Source organism: Narcine bancroftii, unplaced genomic scaffold, assembly GCF_036971445.1.
Source record: "Narcine bancroftii isolate sNarBan1 unplaced genomic scaffold, sNarBan1.hap1 Scaffold_149, whole genome shotgun sequence".
Taxonomy (NCBI): domain Eukaryota; kingdom Metazoa; phylum Chordata; class Chondrichthyes; order Torpediniformes; family Narcinidae; genus Narcine; species Narcine bancroftii.
The window spans coordinates 4,042,728-4,062,723 of record NW_027211884.1 but is presented as its reverse complement, the minus strand read 5'-3'; the positions used below and the strand labels follow the sequence as shown (position 1 = coordinate 4,062,723).

The 19,996-nt window shown below is 40.9% G+C and overlaps 1 protein-coding gene across 1 annotated transcript; it reads right to left on the bottom strand.

Moving 5' to 3' along the window:
- Window positions 1–16,616: 16,616 nt before the first annotated feature.
- Window positions 16,617–19,130, bottom strand: LOC138750435 (uncharacterized). Its single transcript, XM_069912476.1, has 2 exons — window positions 17,280–19,130; window positions 16,617–17,174 (listed from the first exon to the last, which is right to left on the bottom strand). The coding sequence occupies exons 1-2, from the start codon at window positions 17,625–17,627 to the stop codon at window positions 16,758–16,760; spliced, it is 765 nt and encodes a 254-aa protein (XP_069768577.1). The 5' UTR covers window positions 17,628–19,130; the 3' UTR covers window positions 16,617–16,757.
- Window positions 19,131–19,996: the final 866 nt, after the last annotated feature.

The following is a 19,996-nucleotide window of genomic DNA, read 5'->3' as shown; positions in this document are numbered from 1 at the left end:
ATAGAGTATACATTTCTGAAGCTATATGTAATTTTTTTCTAAAGGAACAGAACTTTGAATTTTTGAATGTCATCTTGGCATCCCTAAAAATATATCTGATCTCCAAGTAAGTGCAATACGTCTCCTCATCACTACTAATATTAATTTAACAAATTTCAATTGATATATGAATAGTTTTAATTTGGGCCTTGTTCCTTCAATATTTCCTAATGAATAGAAAGTTGGATTTTTGCGGAAAAACAACTCCTGTAATTTGTTCTGTAATCTGTAATTCTCCTCAAAAAAGATCTTGCATTAGGAAAAAGCTAAGTTGAATGCAAGAAAGTTGCTACACCTTTACCACACCTAAAACATTGGTCTGATAATTCTGATTTTATTCTATTCATTTTCTCTTGTGTAAGAAGTAGCTGTAGAAGAAAAACTAGTTGTGAATTCCTTCCTCACTGCTGCAGTGTGGAACTCTGGTCAATAGTTCCAGACTTCTGAGTTGAAGTGAATGAATAAACTCCCCTGGATCACATGATCTCTATTGCCAAATCAGCTTCCTGTAGAACTTTTCAAATCCAACTGCCTGAGTCACCTGACTCCAGGTGCTGCTTTCAGATAAAATCCTTGCTGACATCTGATATATGACTGATGTATAAAGAATTATACTGAACTCATTTATATCTTACATTGAGATCCTTATATGGATCTGCCCATATTAGCCAATCATATACAATATTCAGATCCATTTCCCACCTTTGTCTTGACTCATGAACTCCTCATTTAAAAGTTCCTAATTGTAATAAACAGGACATCATAGAAGTAATTTTTTAACAATTCCTCAAGAAGGAATTTCTATTTCAGTACAACATGGTTGGTCCTAACTTATCCTTCAAATATGCTCTTTGTTGGAAATAGAAAAAAAGATTGCTATGAGTTATACAATATTTATTTCTCAGTTGCTCAAATGACATTAATTGACCCCTTTCATAACCATCTTCCACATTTCTAATCCCCTTACGAAACTATCTATCCAGAAATTGATGATCCTTTGAAAAAGATACGATGATTTTGAATCAAAGCTATTCTGAGTGATGTACATCCACTTACACCAATTTCATCATTTATTTTATTCCATATATTAATTAAATGTTTCAACAATGGTGTATCTTTATCACCAACCATTAATTTCGATTCCCACTTGTATATAAATTCTTCTGCTTTTCACTCTCCTATTTTATTTGATTCTATTTTAACCCTTTCAAAAAAGAACCAAGAAATATCATTTGAGCTGCTCGATACTAATTTTTAAAATGAGGTAGCTGTAGTCCTGTCAATGTAGAATTTGCATTGAGAGAAACGCAGCGGTCTTTAGCGATCTTATTGAATTGGCTAAAATGGCATAACATGAGAGCAAACATTCCGGAGGAGTGTGGGCCACTTGTAACATGGGATTCAATTGGAAATGGGTTCACATAACATAAAACCATGATGCAGAAGAGGTTGTCTTTGTCTTCCGCAGGATATAGATCACAAGATATAGGAGCAGAAGTAGGCCCATTTAGTCTGTTCCACCATTCTTCCACTCAGCCCCACTGCCCAGCTTTCTCCCCTTAACCCTTGATTACTTGATTAATCAAATACCTGTCAATTTCTGCCTTAAATAAACCCAATGACCTCAGTTCCACAGATTCACAACCCACTGACAAAATTTGTTTTAAATCAACACCCTTTTATCCTGAAATTATGCTCTCTTGTTCTAGAATCCCCTACCATGGGAAACATCGTTGCCATATGTACTCTGCCCAGGCCATCCAGTATTTGAAATGCCTCTGAGGTCCCCCTTATCCTTCTGTACTCCAACCAGTACAGTCAAAGAGTCGACAAATGTTCCTCATACACTAACCCTTTCATTCCTGATATCATTCCAGTAAATCATCTCTGAACCTTCCCCAACAGGAGCACATCTTTTCTCAAATACGGCACTCAAAACTCTAAATCTGATTGAATGGAAAGGTAAATTTCCAACGACACAAAAACAACAGTTAAATGATATTATGTCTGTTGAAATTTACAAAAAATTATTAAAGAGTCAAATAATAACTTTGCTTGAAGCAAGCAGTTCTATTGCAATTTTCCAGCTGTAGGATGAGGTGCAGTTGCTTGCAAGTTTAGCAAGTGGGGTTATGATGTGAAACTGCAAGTCACAGCGCCATTTTTGTTTTTGAAAATGCAAACATGAAAATTTTAACTTTGGTCTCCTTGGTTTGCTTAAGTTTACAGAGGAGACGTTGGGTCAAGCTGAGAAGAGAGAGTTGGATGCCCATTTGGTGAAGCTGAACAGGCAAAAAAGAAAACACAAAACGAGGGACTGAAAAAATAATGAAGCAAACTGAAGAGCTGTCGCAACCAAACCCAAGTAAAGAATTTAATTTTGTGAGGCGTACTTTAGAGACCAAATGATTTGGGCTTTTAATGGTGACCTATTTAAATGAACAAAATCTGATTGGAATTGAAGTTTATGGAATGTTTAGAAGTTGCCACAAAAAGAAATGAGCATATAAATTAGATATTGTAATTAAGATAAATGAACAATACAATGAGCATGGTGTCACAGTATCTTCCTCACTCTACCATACATTACCGTTAAAAGTACTCCCCAATATGAACCGATGTCAAAGTATATACCAGAATTTATCGTACATCACTGTTAAACCTTCTCCCCATTGTGAATCTGGTGTCACAGTATCTGCCTCAGTCTTCCGTACATCACCATTAAACCTCTCCCCAATGTGAACCTGGTGTCACTTTATCTCCCACAGTTTATTTTACATCACCATTAAAACTTCTTCTTACTGTGAACCATGTGTCACAGTATCTCCCACAGCTTATCGTACATCACTGATAAACCTTCTCCCCATTGTGAACCCAGTGTCACAATATCTTCCTCAGTCTTCGATACATCAGCATTAAACCTCTACCCACTGTGAATCTAGTGTCACTTTATCTGCCAAAGTTCATTTTTTTAATCACCATTAAACCATATTCCCACAGTAAACCTGGTTTCACAGTGTCTGCCGCAGTTTATTGTATATCATTTTTAAACCATCTCATTACTGAAAATGCGGAGTAACAGAATCTGACTCAGTCTGCCGTATATCAATGTTAAACCTTATACCCACTGTGCACCTAGTGTCACAGTATCTGACACAGTTTATAGTATATCACTGTTAAACCTTCTCACTACTGTAAACTCGGTGTCACAGTATCTGCCAAAGTCTAATGTACATGACCAATAAATTTTCTCCCCACTGTGAACCTGGTGTCACAGTTTCTGACACATTTATCGGACATTACTGTTCAACGTTCTCACTGCTGTGAACCCAGTGTCACAATAAGTGTCTCACTCTCCCGTACATCATCGTTGCACCTTCTCCAACTGTGAACATGGTGTCACTGTATCTGCCTCAGTCTTCCGTACATGACCATTAAATTTTCTCCCAACTGTGAACCTGGCGTCACTGTATCTGCCTCAGCCCTACCTTACATCACTGTTAAACGTTCTACCTACTGTACACCTGGTGTCACATTATCTACCTCAACATACCATACATCACCGTTAAACCTTCTCCCCACTGTACTCCTGGTGTCACATTATCTACCTCAACATACCATACATCACCGTTAAACCTTCTCCCCACTGTACTCCTGGTGTCACATTATCTACCTCAACATACCATACATCACCGTTAAACCTTCTCCCCACTGTACACCTGGTGTCACATTATCTACCTCAACATACCATACATCACCATTAAACATTCTCCCCACTGTACTCCTGGTGTCACATTATCTACCTCAACATACCATACATCACCGTTAAACCTTATTCCCATGTGAACCTGGTGTTACAGTATCTGACACATTTCATAGTATATCACTGTTAAACCTTCCCACGAATGTGAATCCTATTATAAAATAATGCTCCCCTTCTAAATCTCACAGTATTCTAATCCCCACCTATTTAAAAGATTCCAAAAAAAAGAGAAAAATCAATCCCCAAACGAGCTACTCAAAAGTAGTAGCTCCTTAAAAATCTGGGTGTGGTAAAGTCCACAAGTGGCAGGTGACTAAAGGACTCAGTGTCACCCACTCCCCCAGTCAGACTTTCACAAAGTATTGAAACAAAAACATTCAACCCAGTGATTCCAGTCCCAATGATTGTTCCGGATCTTCAATATCGAGAAGACTTTGCGTCAATTCAAATTTTTTCCCATTCTTTCCATATTTTCCAATAGATCATTTTTAAACCTTCTCACTACTGTAAACCCGGAGTCACAGAATCTGCCTTATTCTACCGTACATCTCTGTTAAACCTTCTCAGTACTGTGAACACGGTGTCACACTATCTACCAAAGTCTACCGTATATCACTGTTAAATATTCTCCCCATTATGAACCTGGTGTCACAGAATCTGATACAGTTTATTGTACATTACTGTTAAACCCGCCGGATAAGCTCCAGATAGCGAAAGAGTAGTTCTCGCATCTGCAGGAACTGGGGATCATTCGACGCTCCGACAGTCCTTGGGCTTCACTGCTCCACCTGGTCACGAAAGCCTCCTGTGGCTGGCATCTCTGCAGAGATTATCAATGGCTTAATGACATGACAGTACCTGACCGTTACCCCATCCCTCACATTCAGGACTTTACAGCCAATCTGCATGACGCGAGGGTATTCATCAAGGTCGACCTGGTGCGCGTGTATCATCAAATCCCATTGCACCCAAGGACATCCCCAAAACGACCATCATCACCCCCTTCAGCTTGTTCAAATTCTAGGCATCCCATTTGGGCTCAAGAAAACCGCCCAGAGCTTCCAGCACCTCATGGATATGGTGCGCAGGGATTTTAATTTTGTGTTCATTTATCTGGATGACATTCTTGTCGCCAGCAGAGACTGGGCACAACACAAGTCTCACCTGCACACCCTCTTCTCCCAACTGCCAAATTCGGCCTAATGATCAACCCAGCCAACTGCCAGTTCGGAAAAGAGTCCATGCAGTTCCCGGGCCATACCATCACGACCGAAAGAGCTACACCAGCTGCTATGGTCACTGTAATCAGAGAGTTTCCACGCCAAAACAACCTCAAGGAGCTACAAGAGTTTGCAGGTATGGTCAACTTCTATAACCGATTCATTCCAGCCGCTGCACACATCATGCAGCCACTCTTCGCCCTTATCGCGGCCAAGAACAAGATACGCCTGGACTCCAGAGGCCACGAACGTTGCCCTCGTGAAGGCTACCCTACTCGTCCCCCCCACACACCGACCTTCCTATGTTGCTCTCCGTCGATGCCTCTGCCACCTCCGTTGGTGCCATCCTGCAGCAGCAGGTTAATGGACAGTGAAAACCACTGGAATTCTTTAGCCAACTTCATCGTCCGCCAGAACACGTATAGTGCTTTCAACCATGAGTTGCTGGGCATGTACCTTGCTGTGCCTCATTTGCACTATTTCTTGGAGAGGAGGCCTTTCACCATTTATACCCACCCCAAACCCCTCACTCAGGCTCTCGCTATGGCTAGAGATCCCTGGTCGGCCTGCCAACAGCATCACCTGTCCTTTGTGTTGGAGTTCACCATCAACATTTGGCACAAGGCGGAGAAAGACAATGTGGTCGCTGACACGCTGCCTAGACTATGACCAGCTTGCCCCGGATCAGTAGTCCGATGCTGAGATGCAAGCCTTCAGGACGGCCATCACGGGCCAGCAGTTCCAGGTCCTCCCGATTCTTCTCGGTGATTATACCATCCTGTGCGATGTCTTCATGAGCACCCCATGACCAGTGGTTCCCCAGCAGTGGTGCAGGCATGTCTTCCACCATATCCACGACCTTTCCCACCGTTCCATCAGGTCCAAGGTTCATATGGTGGCAGAATGCTTCATTTGGCACGGGCTTCGAAAGCAGATTGCAGACTGGGCCAGAACCTGCATCCATTGCCAGCTTTCCAAGGTACACAGGAACACCAGAGTGCCCGTGCAGGATTTTGAACACGTCCGAGAATGGTTCAGCCACATACATGTGGACATTGTCAGCCCTTTACCCGTTTCCCGAAGTAACCGTTAACTTTTCACGGTGGTAGACTGCACCACTCATTGGCCTGAGGTTATCGAGAAGCCTCCACAGACTCCTGCTCCCGAGCACTTTTGACCGATTGTATTGCCTGGTTCGGCATGCTGACCCACCTCACCAGCAAACGTGGCACGCAGTTCACCTCTTCACTCTGGGCACAGCTCACCAACAGACTGGGACTGGTCGAGCGATTGCATTGCCACCTGAAGTCGGCACTTATGGCCCGCCTCACCGGCCCCAACTGGGTGCATGACCTGCCTTGGGTACTCCTGGGCATCTACTCGACACCCAAAAAGGTCTACAGGCGTTATCGGCTGAGCTGGTCTATGGTACACCACAAGCCCTGCCTGGTGAGTTTATCAATGCACCTCACAACTTGCAACAGGCACCGCATGGTTTACTTCCCATCTCCGGGCCCAGTTAGAGTCATTCACACCCCCACCACCGCCCAGACATGGCACACGCGCCTCTTACCAGCCCAGTGAGCTGTATTCCGCAGAGTATGTTTTTATCAGATGAGACCCTTCACAGCACCCCTTCAAAGACTGTATGAAGGGCTGTACAGAGTCATCCAGCATTCAGGATCCACCTTCACACCAGACATTAATGTAAGAGGGAACTGTTTACTGTGGACAGATTAAAGCCAGCACACCTCAACCCCAATGAGCCAGTGGTCGCGGCTCAACCCAAGAAGCGAGGCTGCCCGACAAAAAAGGCCATTGGCACCGGTTCTGGGGGGGCTGTGTGGCGGCATGCCATTAGGCATGTGATCCAGCCCCTCATGTCATGCATGCGGTGGGGCAGCCGTCCAAAATGGCACCGTCGCGGGTTTCTCCCCAACCTCGGCACCAGGCTCAGAAGCCCGTGAACTGCGGCCCACGTGACCCCCCGGTACGCTTCTCAGCCAAGTCTGGGCTGGGAGCATAAGACCAGCCATGCAAACCTGAATAAAGGAATTTTTGCTCACTGAACTCAACCTGTCTGGTTGTAGCTGCCGCTACAGTAGTATCTTAGTTTCTTTTCCTTTCTTTTCTTTTTTATATATTATCAACATATATTTGTAAGCTCTGTAACATTGTGATTTGATTTTAATTGTTATAACTTTCATATATATGTTGATTTAAATAAAATATTCAATGAAAGAAAATTCTTCAAGAATTGTGCAGAAGAAAATTTGGATGGGATGAAACTATCTCAGAATCCATCGCACAAGATTGGAGAAATTGGATTGAGTGTCTTCAAATACTTGGACGTTTGAAGTCAACAGACTTTGGAGTGGCCACGTTTGCTGTTACACCATTTTGCTGATGTAGTGAAGGTGATTTTGATCCTGTCAGTTACTGAGTCCTGTGAAAACCAAGTGTGAGTACATGGTGGATTTGTAATGGGAAAAGCCAGAGTTACTCCATTAAAGTCAGTCACCAGACCTTGAATGGAATTGACTGCTGCTACTACGGTGAGCAAAATGGACACTATGTTAAGAAGAGAATTACAGATGGAGTTAGCAGATTCTGAGTTTTGGCCTGATAGTACATCAGTGCTTAAATATATTAATAATGAAATCATGAGGATTCATATCTTTGTGACTTACAGAGAGAATGAAAACCTGGACAACAACAAATGTCAGATTTACCACAGGCCAGAGTTTCACCTGATTAATTCCCTTTTACATACGTGGAAGTTGATTATTTTGGTCCTTTTATATCACAAGATCTTCCCATGATCTTCCAGTTTAGAGTGTAGTGTTACCAATGAAATTGCTGGGTCTGTCAAACATATCAGGACATCATCTGCAAATAGATTAATCTCATCTTCTTCCTGGTTTATTTACCCACTATCCTTTAATGTCTGGATCTCAGTGAATATCTTCCACCAATGGTTCTCGAATCAAAACGAAGGGAGCTGGAGATAATGGGCATCCCTGCCCACTACACCTGGTTCATGGGAATGCTGAGGACATTTGTCCATTAGGTACAACCCTAACTTTGGGCTTATAATATAAAACCCTGATCTAATTTATAAAATTGGACTATTGTCTGATTATTTTAAACCCTTTTCTGTTTATTTAATGAATACATAAAAGCCCTTCAGGTCTGTAATATTTCAATATTATCTATCTATTATAAAAGCCCTCTCTGCTCAGCAAGTTTCTGCCATTAAATACTGGGCCAAAATAACAAATTAAATCTTGCTTTGGATCCTGTTTTTATCGGTTCATTTGATCCAAGATAGACCTTTGCTCCAACTATGAACTTTACGGCCTGTGTGAAGAGGGGATAACAGAGCCAGTTCCTTGTTACTAGTTGTAATTCCCCAACTTCTGCTGGGAATGTAATAAATGGAAAGAGTATAGCATTTGGATCAGGCTTGCTTTAGATAATTTTGGAAAAATCAGTGAATCGCCCTTCATGGGCCATGACGGAATTACAGTTTTCCAAAAAAGTTCTACAATATTACCATTTTCCAAATTTGACACATAATCCATGATTGAAAAACTGATTGAGAATTTTGGCCAATTTAGGAACTGTTTTGGGCTAAATGGTTTTTCATTGGGCAACCCTATGATAGATAACCATCTTTTACCACCATCCTTGTTGGATGTAGATTTCAAGGATGTTATAGAATAGGTATTCAAAGTTTCAATTACCCCTTTATTTCAGTTAATTTTGCCACGTTCAAACAATTATCAACTAAATTTTGAACTTAGTAATCACTCTTTTTTGACATTGAAAAATTAGACATTTTCTTCAATCTAAGATTTTGGATTTTCCGTGAATTTCTAAGACTAATATTCTTCATCTATTTTTTTAAATTTACGGCTTTATGTTCATGGTGGATTAATAGCATGTATTTATAATAATGTATTGGGTTTAAAATCCAAGATTAAGAGCAGTTGTGAATGAGATTTAAATATAAAATTTCCAGAAGTAGCTGGGTATTCTATTCTCAATTGTATTAATGACTCTTCACTTTATGCTAGGCATTGATTTTTACAATTTAAGGTGGTACAGGAATACATATGTCCAAACTGAAACTATCTCGCTTGTATGCAGATGTTGATTCACTATGTGAGAAATTTAAAATTTTCCAAGTCTCTTTAATTCCTCTGTTTTGGGAATGCCCAAACTTAGAGAATTTCAGGAAAGGCATTTTTCAAACTTTATCAATGGTTCTTAAGATCAATTTTGAACTTGTCCGTTAAATTGCTCTGTTTGGTTTTTCTCGTGATCCAGATAAACCATCGTCGGCAGCTCAGAAAAATTTTTGAGCTTTTGCTACGTTAATAGCCAGATGAGCAATGTTATTGAAATGGAAAGATGATTCTTCCCCGACTCATACACTGTGATTACATGATGTAATGTCCTTTTAAGTTTAGAGACAATCATATCTTATATTAAAGATAGAAAGTTCCAATTGATGAAATAATGGGGCACATTCCTAGAATTTTTCTACAATTGGAGGAACTAAATGTGTGGTTTGGCCATTCATCGCCTGTTCTCTGGGGGCTACCAGTGGTTCTACACTATTCTTCTTTTCTTCATTACATAAGGTAACTTTGATTAGAGGGAGAGGTTGGATTAGACCTAATTTTTAGGTTTTTTTCATTTTAGCAGTTAATTTTTTTTCTTTTTTCCTTCTATTTAATTTATTTCAGTTAATGGGTTTGACGGTGTTCTATAGATTATTTCTGATCAATTGTTTTTGAGGTTAATGAAACAGTTTGCCATTGTGTTCAAGATGGTTAAAGGAGAGAAAGAGTAAACACTCTTTATTCTGAATAAGATGGCATCTAAAGGATGACATGGTTGGTGTGGAAATTAGCACAACACCTTTACAGCACCAATGGTTGGGACCGGACCGGGTTCGGGTCCTGCACTGTCTATAAAGAGTTTGAAAGTCTTCCCTGTATCTGCGTGGGTTTTCCTCAGGGACTCTGGTTTCCTCCATCCATTCAAAATGTGCAGGGGGTGTAGGTCAATGGGGTGTAAATTGGGCAGCATGGCTTCAGGGCATGAGATGTTCTGCTACCGTGCTGTATGTCTAAGTTAAAAATTAACCGAATATGCAATATAAACGTAACTCATTTTATGGCATCGCGCGCTCATGTGCCTTCTCATAACATTTTCTGGGTGATCTCTAAAATTTCTTGATTGATCAAGAACACTCTCTACTCCTTTCTGAAACCTCTCATGCCTGGGTTCATCCCGATATCCATGTGTGTGTCCTCTCACCAAATTGTTTAAGAATCAGTGACCATAACTAAATCTTTCAGGTTCACATCCTTCCTCCCAGTTTTGTAGTGGAGTCTAATTCTTTGAATGATATTGCCATTACATGTACAATATAGATGTTGTATTTAAAATATAAAACAATCCACATCAATCATCAAGCTGCCATTTACACCTACCTGAGGGATGTGAGAGGACATCAGTACCCAGAGGAAACCCATGGAGTCAAAATTGTAAGGTTTGGAGTAGAGTGGATGAAAAACCAGAAGGCAATTGATGTGTTATGTTGTCTTCTGTTCAATGGATGAGCCTGGCTCGACATTTATCTCGATGCAGTTTTTTTGGAAGTTTATTTAAGAATTTTACAGAACCAAGAAAAAATACAAAGTTTAATCTAAAACTACCCTCTACTACCTCCCACCTCCCTCCTCCCCCTTCTAATCTATCCCAGCCCCTATAACCCTCACCCCTACGAAGCTTATATTAAAAAATTCAATAGCATCGTCTCATAACAGACTGTTACGGTGTGACATCCATTTACATCTTGCAACACGTATAAGGCTTTTACTTAACATCTCAACCCATACATTCCAAATACCAACTTCACATCTTTATAAAAAAAGAATAATTATTTTGCAAATTATACGTTATTTTCTCTAAGTAAATACATGATTGAATTTCATTGTGTCATCTATAAATACTCAATTCGACATCATTTTTCCAAATTGCAGCTATACATTTTCTAGCCACTGCTAATTCTAAACGAATATATGCAATTTGAGGTTTCTCCAAGCGTAAATTTGCCATAATTGTATTCATGTATCCCAGTAATCATACCCATGGATCCACATATAAATCTATTTGAAAAGAACTCGCAAAAATTTAATCACTTTTTACCAAAAGGGCTTCAACTTTAAACATTCCCACGCTGAGTATAAAAAAAGTACCTGTCTGATCACCAAATCAAAAACACAAATCTGACCCACTAAATCCATATTTTGTCATGTTTTCAGGAGTTCAATATAACTGATGCAGAAAGTTATAACTAACTAAACTATATCGTACATTAATTAATTTCATAACACTAACCAAACACATGTAAGACCACTCATCCACAGAAATAGGAACACATAAATCCTTCTCCCATTTATCCTTTATTTTAAATATATCTACCTTTTTCATCTTTTCTTGTAATAACATATCATTTCGGAAACAAATCCCTTCTTTCCCCTTATCAACAATTAATCTCTCAAATTTCATTTGACCAGGTTATACTAAAATTTCTACCAAAGCATTCTAATAATAAATCTTGTACTTGATAGTAAGCAAATAAAGTATTTTGTGATATTCCAAATTTCTCTCTGTCTATTAAACCAAAGAAGTGAATCTACTTCAAAACAGTCCTCCAATAATATCACTTCTTTTGATTCCCAATCTTTCAAATAAGAATTATTCATAGAAAATGAAATTGTCTGATTCTGATATAATGGTGTCTTAGCTGAAATCTTACCTTTCGATCCTATAAACTGATTCCATTTATACCATTCTCCTATCAAATGTTTCAATACTGTCAGTTGATACTACTGCAAAAGCAGAGGATTCCATTTATATATAAAATAATGTATTGTTCTTTCTTGTATTTGATCCATCTCCACATTCACCCACATCGGAGGTTGGTCAATATCAAACAATCTATTCATAAACTTTAATTGTGCTACTTGATAATAATTTTGAAAATGTGGAATTGATGACCTCCCAAAACATACCTCCATGTCAACTTTTGCATAGAGACTCTAGACAACTTACCTTTCCATAGAAAGAAACAATCTGCTTTATTTAATTCCTGAAAGAACTTTCCCGGTATAACACTCAGAATAGATTGAAACAAATACTGAATGCGTGGATATATACTCATTTTAATACAATTTACCCGTGTTAACAGTGACTCCTTCCATCTATTTAAATCAAACTTAATCTTATTTAATAATGGTACATAATTTAAGCTGTATAAATTTTGATACTCTTTATCCATTATTATGCCCAAATAATTTTATTTGACCATTTAAACTTCATAAGTTGTTTACAATCTGAATAATCTCCATCTGATATTAGTAATATCTCACTTTACTTTATAGCCTGACATTACCCCGTATCTTTTCAACAAATTTTGTAATGGTTCGAAAGAATTCTTAGGTTGAGACAAATATATCAACACATCATCTGCAAACAGATTAATTTTATACTCTTGCCCACCAATTGTAATTCCCTTAATATTCATTTCTTGCCTAATTGCTTGGTTCTATAACTAATGCAAATAAGGCTAGTGACAGCGGACGACCCTGTCTAGTGGATCTAAACAAATTGAATGCCTGCAAAATCTGTCCATTTGTCACCACCCGAGCAGGAGTATTAGTATATAATGCCTTAACCCAACTGGTAAAGAGTGGTCCAAATTTATATTTTTCTAACACCTTAAATAAAAATTCCACTCCACACTGTGGAAAGCCGTTTCCACGTCTAGCGCTAATATCATTGTCTGGTTGAGTTGTCTTGAAGCATTAATTATTGTAATTAATTTAGTAATATTATCAGCTGAATACCTGTCCTTGATAAATCCTGCTTGATCCACATGTACTAATTGCGGTAAAAGGTTAGCCAATCTGTTTGCTAAAACCTTTGCTACAATTTTGTAATCTACATTCAATATTATTATTTATTAATATTAGTCTGTATGACACAACTTTTAATGGATCTCTGTCTTTCTTTGGGATGAGTGTTATTAATGCCCTTGAAAACGATTCTGGAAATAAACCTGTATCAGTGGCGAGCTTCAGTACATCAGAATATTCCGGAAATAACAAATCATAAAAATTTCTCTAAAATTCCAATGTAAATCCATCTTCTCCAGGTGATTTTCCACTTGGCACAGATTGTAACGCCTCCTTAAGTTCCAAATCAGTAAATGAACCATCTAAAGTCTTAATATCCTCTTCCTCTAATAAAGGTAAATTTAAATTCGACAAAAAACAATCAATCTGCTCCATATCCGAATTCCCTTCAGATAAAGTCCCGATAAAATGTACAAAATTCATCATTAATATCCTGTGGTTTAAGTTATCTCTGAATTTCTCCTAACTGCATTCTAGGCACTTGTTCAGTTTCCAATTGCTAAGTTAAAACCGTATGTGCTCTGTCCCTCAACTCATAGTAGAGCTGTTTCCATCATTGAATTATTTTTTCACAATTGTATTATAACAAAGCTTCAATTTGGACAACTGTATTTTATTATCCTCAGTTGAATTTTTCTGAAATGTCTTCTCTAATGTTGCAATTTCTTTCTCTAAGTCCTGAATTTCTGCTATATATTGTTTCTTCACTTTTGCTGTGTAAGTAATAGTTTGACCTCGTAAATATCTTTTTTAAAGTATCCCATAACATAAAATTACTTTGAACTGATCCCTTATTCGTTTCTAAAAAAACCTAATCTGATCTCTTACAAGCGTAATAATTTCAGGTTTTTTTTAACAACATTTCATTAAATCACCAACAATAACAGGTTTCCACCATCTCTGCGATACTACTTGAAATTAACAATAATGAGTGATCTGACAGAATCCTACTCTTATACTCAGCCTGTCTGATTCGACCCTGCAAATGGGCTGATACCAAAAAAAACTATTCTTGAAACCGAATCATGACGTGCAGAATAAAAGGAAAAATCCTTTTCGGTCGGATTCCTCTGTTCCCATATTTCCACTAAATTTAAATCCCCCATCAACTCAGTTATTCTTTTCGCCATTTTGTTTTTTTTTCACAATTTTTCGAGATTTAATCAACAACGGATCCAAACAACAATTAAAATCTCCTCCAACCATAATATTCTCATTGATTGATTCAAATATAAAAATGCATCAGGAACAAAGTGAACATCATCTTCATTCAGTCCGTACAAATTCATCCAAGTCCAAGCCTCTGAAAATAGTTTCCAATTAACCTTCAAAACCCTCTCTACATGAGCAGAAAAAGATTCTAAAAAGGCACCTTTTTATGTATCTCCCGATAGTTTTTACCTGGCCCACCAGGAGTCACTGTTTTCACTTTTGTACATGGTTTTTCATTGTTTGAGAAGATTTTATAATTTGCAATGTTTTCCCGGGAATTTTAACAGCTCTTGGCTAATATTGTGAACTCCGAGTTGCGCACATATTGAAATATGAAAATAAAGTATCTATTTTGAGGAACAGAAGGAAAGGACACTGCTGGTGACACATCTCAGAGAGCAAAGGTGCAGGAAGGGGGAACATTGCAGAGTGCGTCGAAAGAACCAAACACTTGTTGATCCAAACCAAGACTTTTATTAACTAAAAGACTGGAGCATATCATAAGTGGGTCGACCAGTCCAGAATGACCTGGTCTGGCTAGGAGAAATCCTTTAAGACCTGCCAGTAGGTGTGGCTACACTCTCAGCCAATCACAGTCATCCTACAGTACACTCTGGACAGATACACATTGGTGTTAGAATCTGTACTATCAGGGGGAACGACCAGAAGGCAATTGCGGTGTTATGTGGCTTTCTGCAGGTGTGCAGAAATGCTGGGAAACAATTCTGGGGGCCATCTCTTTTTCTTCACCCGTTACAGAGCAGCAGGTAGCTGGGAGAAAACAGCAAGGCTGCAGAGAGACAGATAGATTAGGAGAATGGAAAAAGAAGAGGCCAGTGAATTCCAAAGTAGGAAAATGTCTGGTCATGAACTTTGGGAGAAGGAATAAAAGGGCAGATTATTATTGCATAGGGTGAACATTCAAAATTCTGGGGGAGATGGACCTTGGCATCGCCGTGCAGGATGCCCCATAGGTTAACTTCCATGTTGGTGGTCAATCAGCTGATTGGAATGTTGGTATTCATATCGCAAATAATAGGATATAAGAGCAGGGATGTGATGTTGAGGCTTAAGAAGGCACTGGCAAGGCAGCACCTGCAGTAGCGGAGAGAGTTTTGGGCTCCTTATTGAAGAAAGGATGTGCTGGCATTGCAGAAGATTCACAAGAATGATTCCTGGAATGAAAGGATTAATATATGAGGAAGGTTTGATGGATCTTGGACTATACTCCTTGGTGTTCAGAAGAATGATGAGTGGTAGGGGTCCTAAGAAGCACTTCGAATGTTGAGAAGCCTGGATACAGTAGATGTGGTAAAATTATCTCCCATGTTAGAGGAGTCAAGGACGAGAGAGCACAACTTCAGAGTTGAAGGATTCCCACTAAAAACAGAGGTGCAGAGGGATTTCTTGACACACAGACTGCAGAACCTCTTGAATTTTTTAACTGGTGGCTGCAGTGACCAAATCATTGGGTGCATTTAATGCACTTCAACTCTGTCTGCTGCAACAGGGTGGATCTCCCAGTGGCCACCCATTTCAATGCTTACATGGCTGACCGTGGACTCAAGCACATTTTGATTCTGATGAAAACAATTCATTAAATCAGTAAAAGTTCAACCACAGCAACTGCTGGAATATAAGTTATACAAAACTGCTGGAAAATGCAGGTCAGGAAGCAGAGAAACCAAGAACTGGAGAAGTAAGAAAACAAGTGTATTTGAATTGACAGGCTGGAGAAAACACAGAATAGGTGTTGGGAAATTTGCAAAGAAAGTCCTGGCCAAATAATGTAAGAAGCAGCCAAGTGGAACCACAAGATGCCCCTGTTATGCAATTTTCCCAGGTGGCACATTTTTGTGGCCTTGTCTTGAGATGTGCATCTATATGTTGTGGTTAAAAACCCACCGTTAAGCTGGAGGAGCTCAGCCCGGATTTTCAGTGTCCATAGGAGATCAAGATATATTCCCAACATTTCAGTCCTGAGCCCTTCTTCAAGGAATGAGCCAGATACAGGAACTCTTAGAAAAGGCCAAATGCCCCACTTGTAAAGCCGCATATAATGGCAATATGGGCTGCCGGAAGGCCACCTGAATGCGCAGGATGCGCCTGCCAAATGAACTTGGTAACCCTCCTCCGAGAGGGATAATCGGCACAACACAGAAATGCTGTGGTGCCGGGTGGAGGTGTTTGTTGTGTTTACCATTTTTGTTTTTGTTCTGCGGTGTTCAAGTGTGGAGTGTATTTGCAATGTGATTTGTCCGTTCCATGGTTTACATCTAGTTTAAACATAATGTGAAATGTTTACATTGCTATATCGAACTCAGATATTTATGAAGCAATAAGATTTCTCAAAAAATGTTTTTTATTACATTTTTGACAAGCACACAAGTCTCATTTATATGCAACCATTACTTCACGAGAACACATCACATGCCAGGCAGTAGGCTCATGTTGTCGCATTGGGTGGGGAGGGTGGAGGGGGGAACAAGTTGTGGAAATTAGGAGCTAGGTGGCAGGGTCATACCCTTACAGGATGGACAAAATGGCAGAATGGATGGCCTGGTGCCCATGGGCCTGCTGATTGTGACAATCTGTGCTAATGGGTGCAGGACCATCTGCTTCAACCAACGTCCACTCTGACAGAAAGTCTTCCTTGTTAATCTCACATATATTGTGCAGGACACAGCGAGCAAACACAACACCTGGGACTAAGGTGGTAGAGATATCCAGACGGTTGGACAGGCACCACCGGCAGCCATTTAGACGGCAATATGCATGTTCCACCACTATCCTTGCAGAATTAAGGGCCTTGTTAAATCTTTGCTGATCCAGATCCAGTCCTTGGTGCTGTGTGAACCCCTTCATCAGCCAATTTCGTAGTGGATATGCCAGATGACCCACAAGATGCGCTGGAACCTCCACTCCATTAACATCCTTGGACACCTGCAGGCACAACAATGGAGAATGTTGTTAATTCATACACATGACCGTTGACACAATAAGCATACATAAGATTAACACATGGAGCTTTGTAGGGTGAACACTCACGTCAGGTGGGAAGTGGTATCCGCCCTGGTCCTCTTCCTTTCTATACAGAGGAGAGTTGGTAAGCACTCGGGCATCATGGGTACTGCCCGGCCAACAAACACATCTGAGAAGCTGTAACGTGAATGGAAAGCACAGTGAAGTGATAGACATTGAGATGTGATGTGATAAAGACCAATAAAGGCTTAGCTCACCAGAATCTGTGGTCGACCACCGCTTGCAGAACCATTGAATGCCAGCCTTTGCGATTGTAGTAGGCTGCAGCATGCAAGCTGGGGGCAATAATGGGAATATGTGATCCATCAATGGCACCGGCACACATTGGGTATCCCCTTTGCACCAAGCTGTCATTGGTCTCCTGGAGACGTGTTCCAATGGGCAGGGACATGAGACGTTTACCGAGGAACTTCGTCAAGGCGGCCGTCACCACCTGCACCACCATGCACACGGTGCTGATGCCTATTCCAAAGATGGGACTGATGGATCGATACTCACAAGGGGTGGCATACCAGCGCAGAGCCACAGCTAATCGAAATCCCGGCTCCATGGTTGCTGCGCCTCGTCTATGCGGCTTCAGGTGAGGTTCTTAGAGTTCCAGCACGAAGTGAAAGGTGCCATGCGACATACGAAAGTGTTTCCTCCATTCAGCAACATCAAATTTGGTGTGGTCATTTCTCCAGAACTCAGTGCCCTGGGATCAGTTCAACCTCCAGAGAGACCCATGTGTCACTGACAAGCATCATTCACCTTCGTCTGTGAACAATGGTGGGCAAAACCTCTGAGCAGAAACAATTTCAAGCTGGCACTGGAAGGTGTTGTTAAGGTTACTGAACGCTTACTGTAGCTTTTGACAATTCACATCTGATAGGTAATAGACTCAATCAGCTGTGTTTGGGCGGGAAACCAATATATGAATGGGCTGCCTTTTGGAGGTTGGGACCCTGTTGGGAAGAATTGATCATTGAACCCTGTCTGGAAGATTTGCTGGCCTAAAGACTTGTATTTTCTCACCCACTCTGGAAGCCTGTGAGTGAGTAAAACCTATACTGGTTGTATTTTCATCGGAATTTATAGCTATCCTATAAACACAAACTTCTCCACGTCCGCCACAAGAGCGGGGATCTCCCAGTGGCCACCTGCTTCAATTCCCCATCCCATTCTCTTGCTGACAGCCTGTTCATGGTCTTGTCGTGACTGCAAAAGGTGGTGCTACTGAAATGAAGCACCTCCACACAGCATGAAGTGAACCAGTAACTGCCTTTATATGAACCTCTCGTGCTGCTTTTAGGGGACGACCTCATTCCTCTCTGGGGTGCGCTGGTCTAGGGGAGTGATGTCAGTGCGTTGCGGAGTTGCTGCAACCAGGATGTGGCGACATCTCCCAGGCAACATGTGTCACCAAATGCATGCTTCTCATGAGAAGGGAAGGGGGGCCTATGCCATCTTGTACCAACTGACTGGGACAGCGATTCGGCCCGCCTGACCACATGGTCGCTCGGCCTGCTATGAAAAACCTCATCCCTATCACATCCAATTAACACCTTTTGTTGGGCGGGATTTGTCCCCTAACCAGAATTCTGAGCCTTTCTGAGATTTCCTGCTTCTGGGTTATTCTGTTTATTCCTTGAAGAAGGGCTCAGGCCTGAATGCTGGAAAGAATAGCTGAGTTCCTTCAGCATGTCGGTGTGTTTGTAATTATAATCACAGCGTCTGCAGACTTCTGTGTTTCACTCATCTTTATTTGTAATACAAAGAACTGATGTTGGCAGTGGTGGTGGGGAGAGAGTGGGGGGTGGGGAACCATCTGATGGCATCCTCATTAGTACCTGGACCTACCACTTTGTGTCAGCCTATCCCAACAACTGGGAGCTGCAACCCTGCGACAGTTCCCATAGAATTAGAGGACTAACAGTAGATCTGTGTGGAAAGAAGAACCTTAGCTGCTTCTTGCCCTTTCGTGTAAGACTTTATTCGTAATAAATGATCGACCACAAAAAACCCTGTTCCAAGTCTCTTTCAGCCCTTAGTATCATGTCCATACATTCCCATCATTGAACATTTTACATGCGCTCTCTGTTTGCACTCGGATGGTGAGTGGGAGCAGTTCCTTTGGTGCTTCAACCTTCTCCCGACCCCTGCACAGAAGCTGTTCTTCATCCTGCTGATGCTGGTTCTGATCCTCCTTTCTCTTCCTTGATGGGAGCAGCTGAGAGATGCTGTGGGCAGGGTCAAAGGGCTTCTCCAGGATTTGGCATGGCCTCTTCAGACAAGGATCCTGCTAGATCACACTGATGGGGAAGAGGGAGACTCCAGTGATCCTCTCTGTTGCTCTGAGGGTCCTGTGGATTGACTCCAATCCATTTCTCTGCAAGGACCCTCTCATCCAGTTTAGTTTGTACTTGTGTGGTGTTTCAAGGTCCCTCGGCCTGACGGAGATTGCCGATTCTATCGCATCTGCTGATTCCAAACGACCTTAGTTCCTCCGTCCTGTCGGGTCGGTCCGATTTAATGTTTCTCATCTTTTGTTTGATTTTTTAAGATTGTGTAGTGGATGTGTGTGGGGTATAAGTGCATGGGTGCTTGTGGGTGGGTATATGTGTGAGCGTGTGTAAGAAGGGGTGTGAGGGACAGTGTGTGTGTGTGTGTGTGTGTGTGTGTGTGTGTGTGTGTGTGTGTGTGAGGGAGTGGGAGTGTCTGTTGGCATTTGGGTGTGTGTGGTA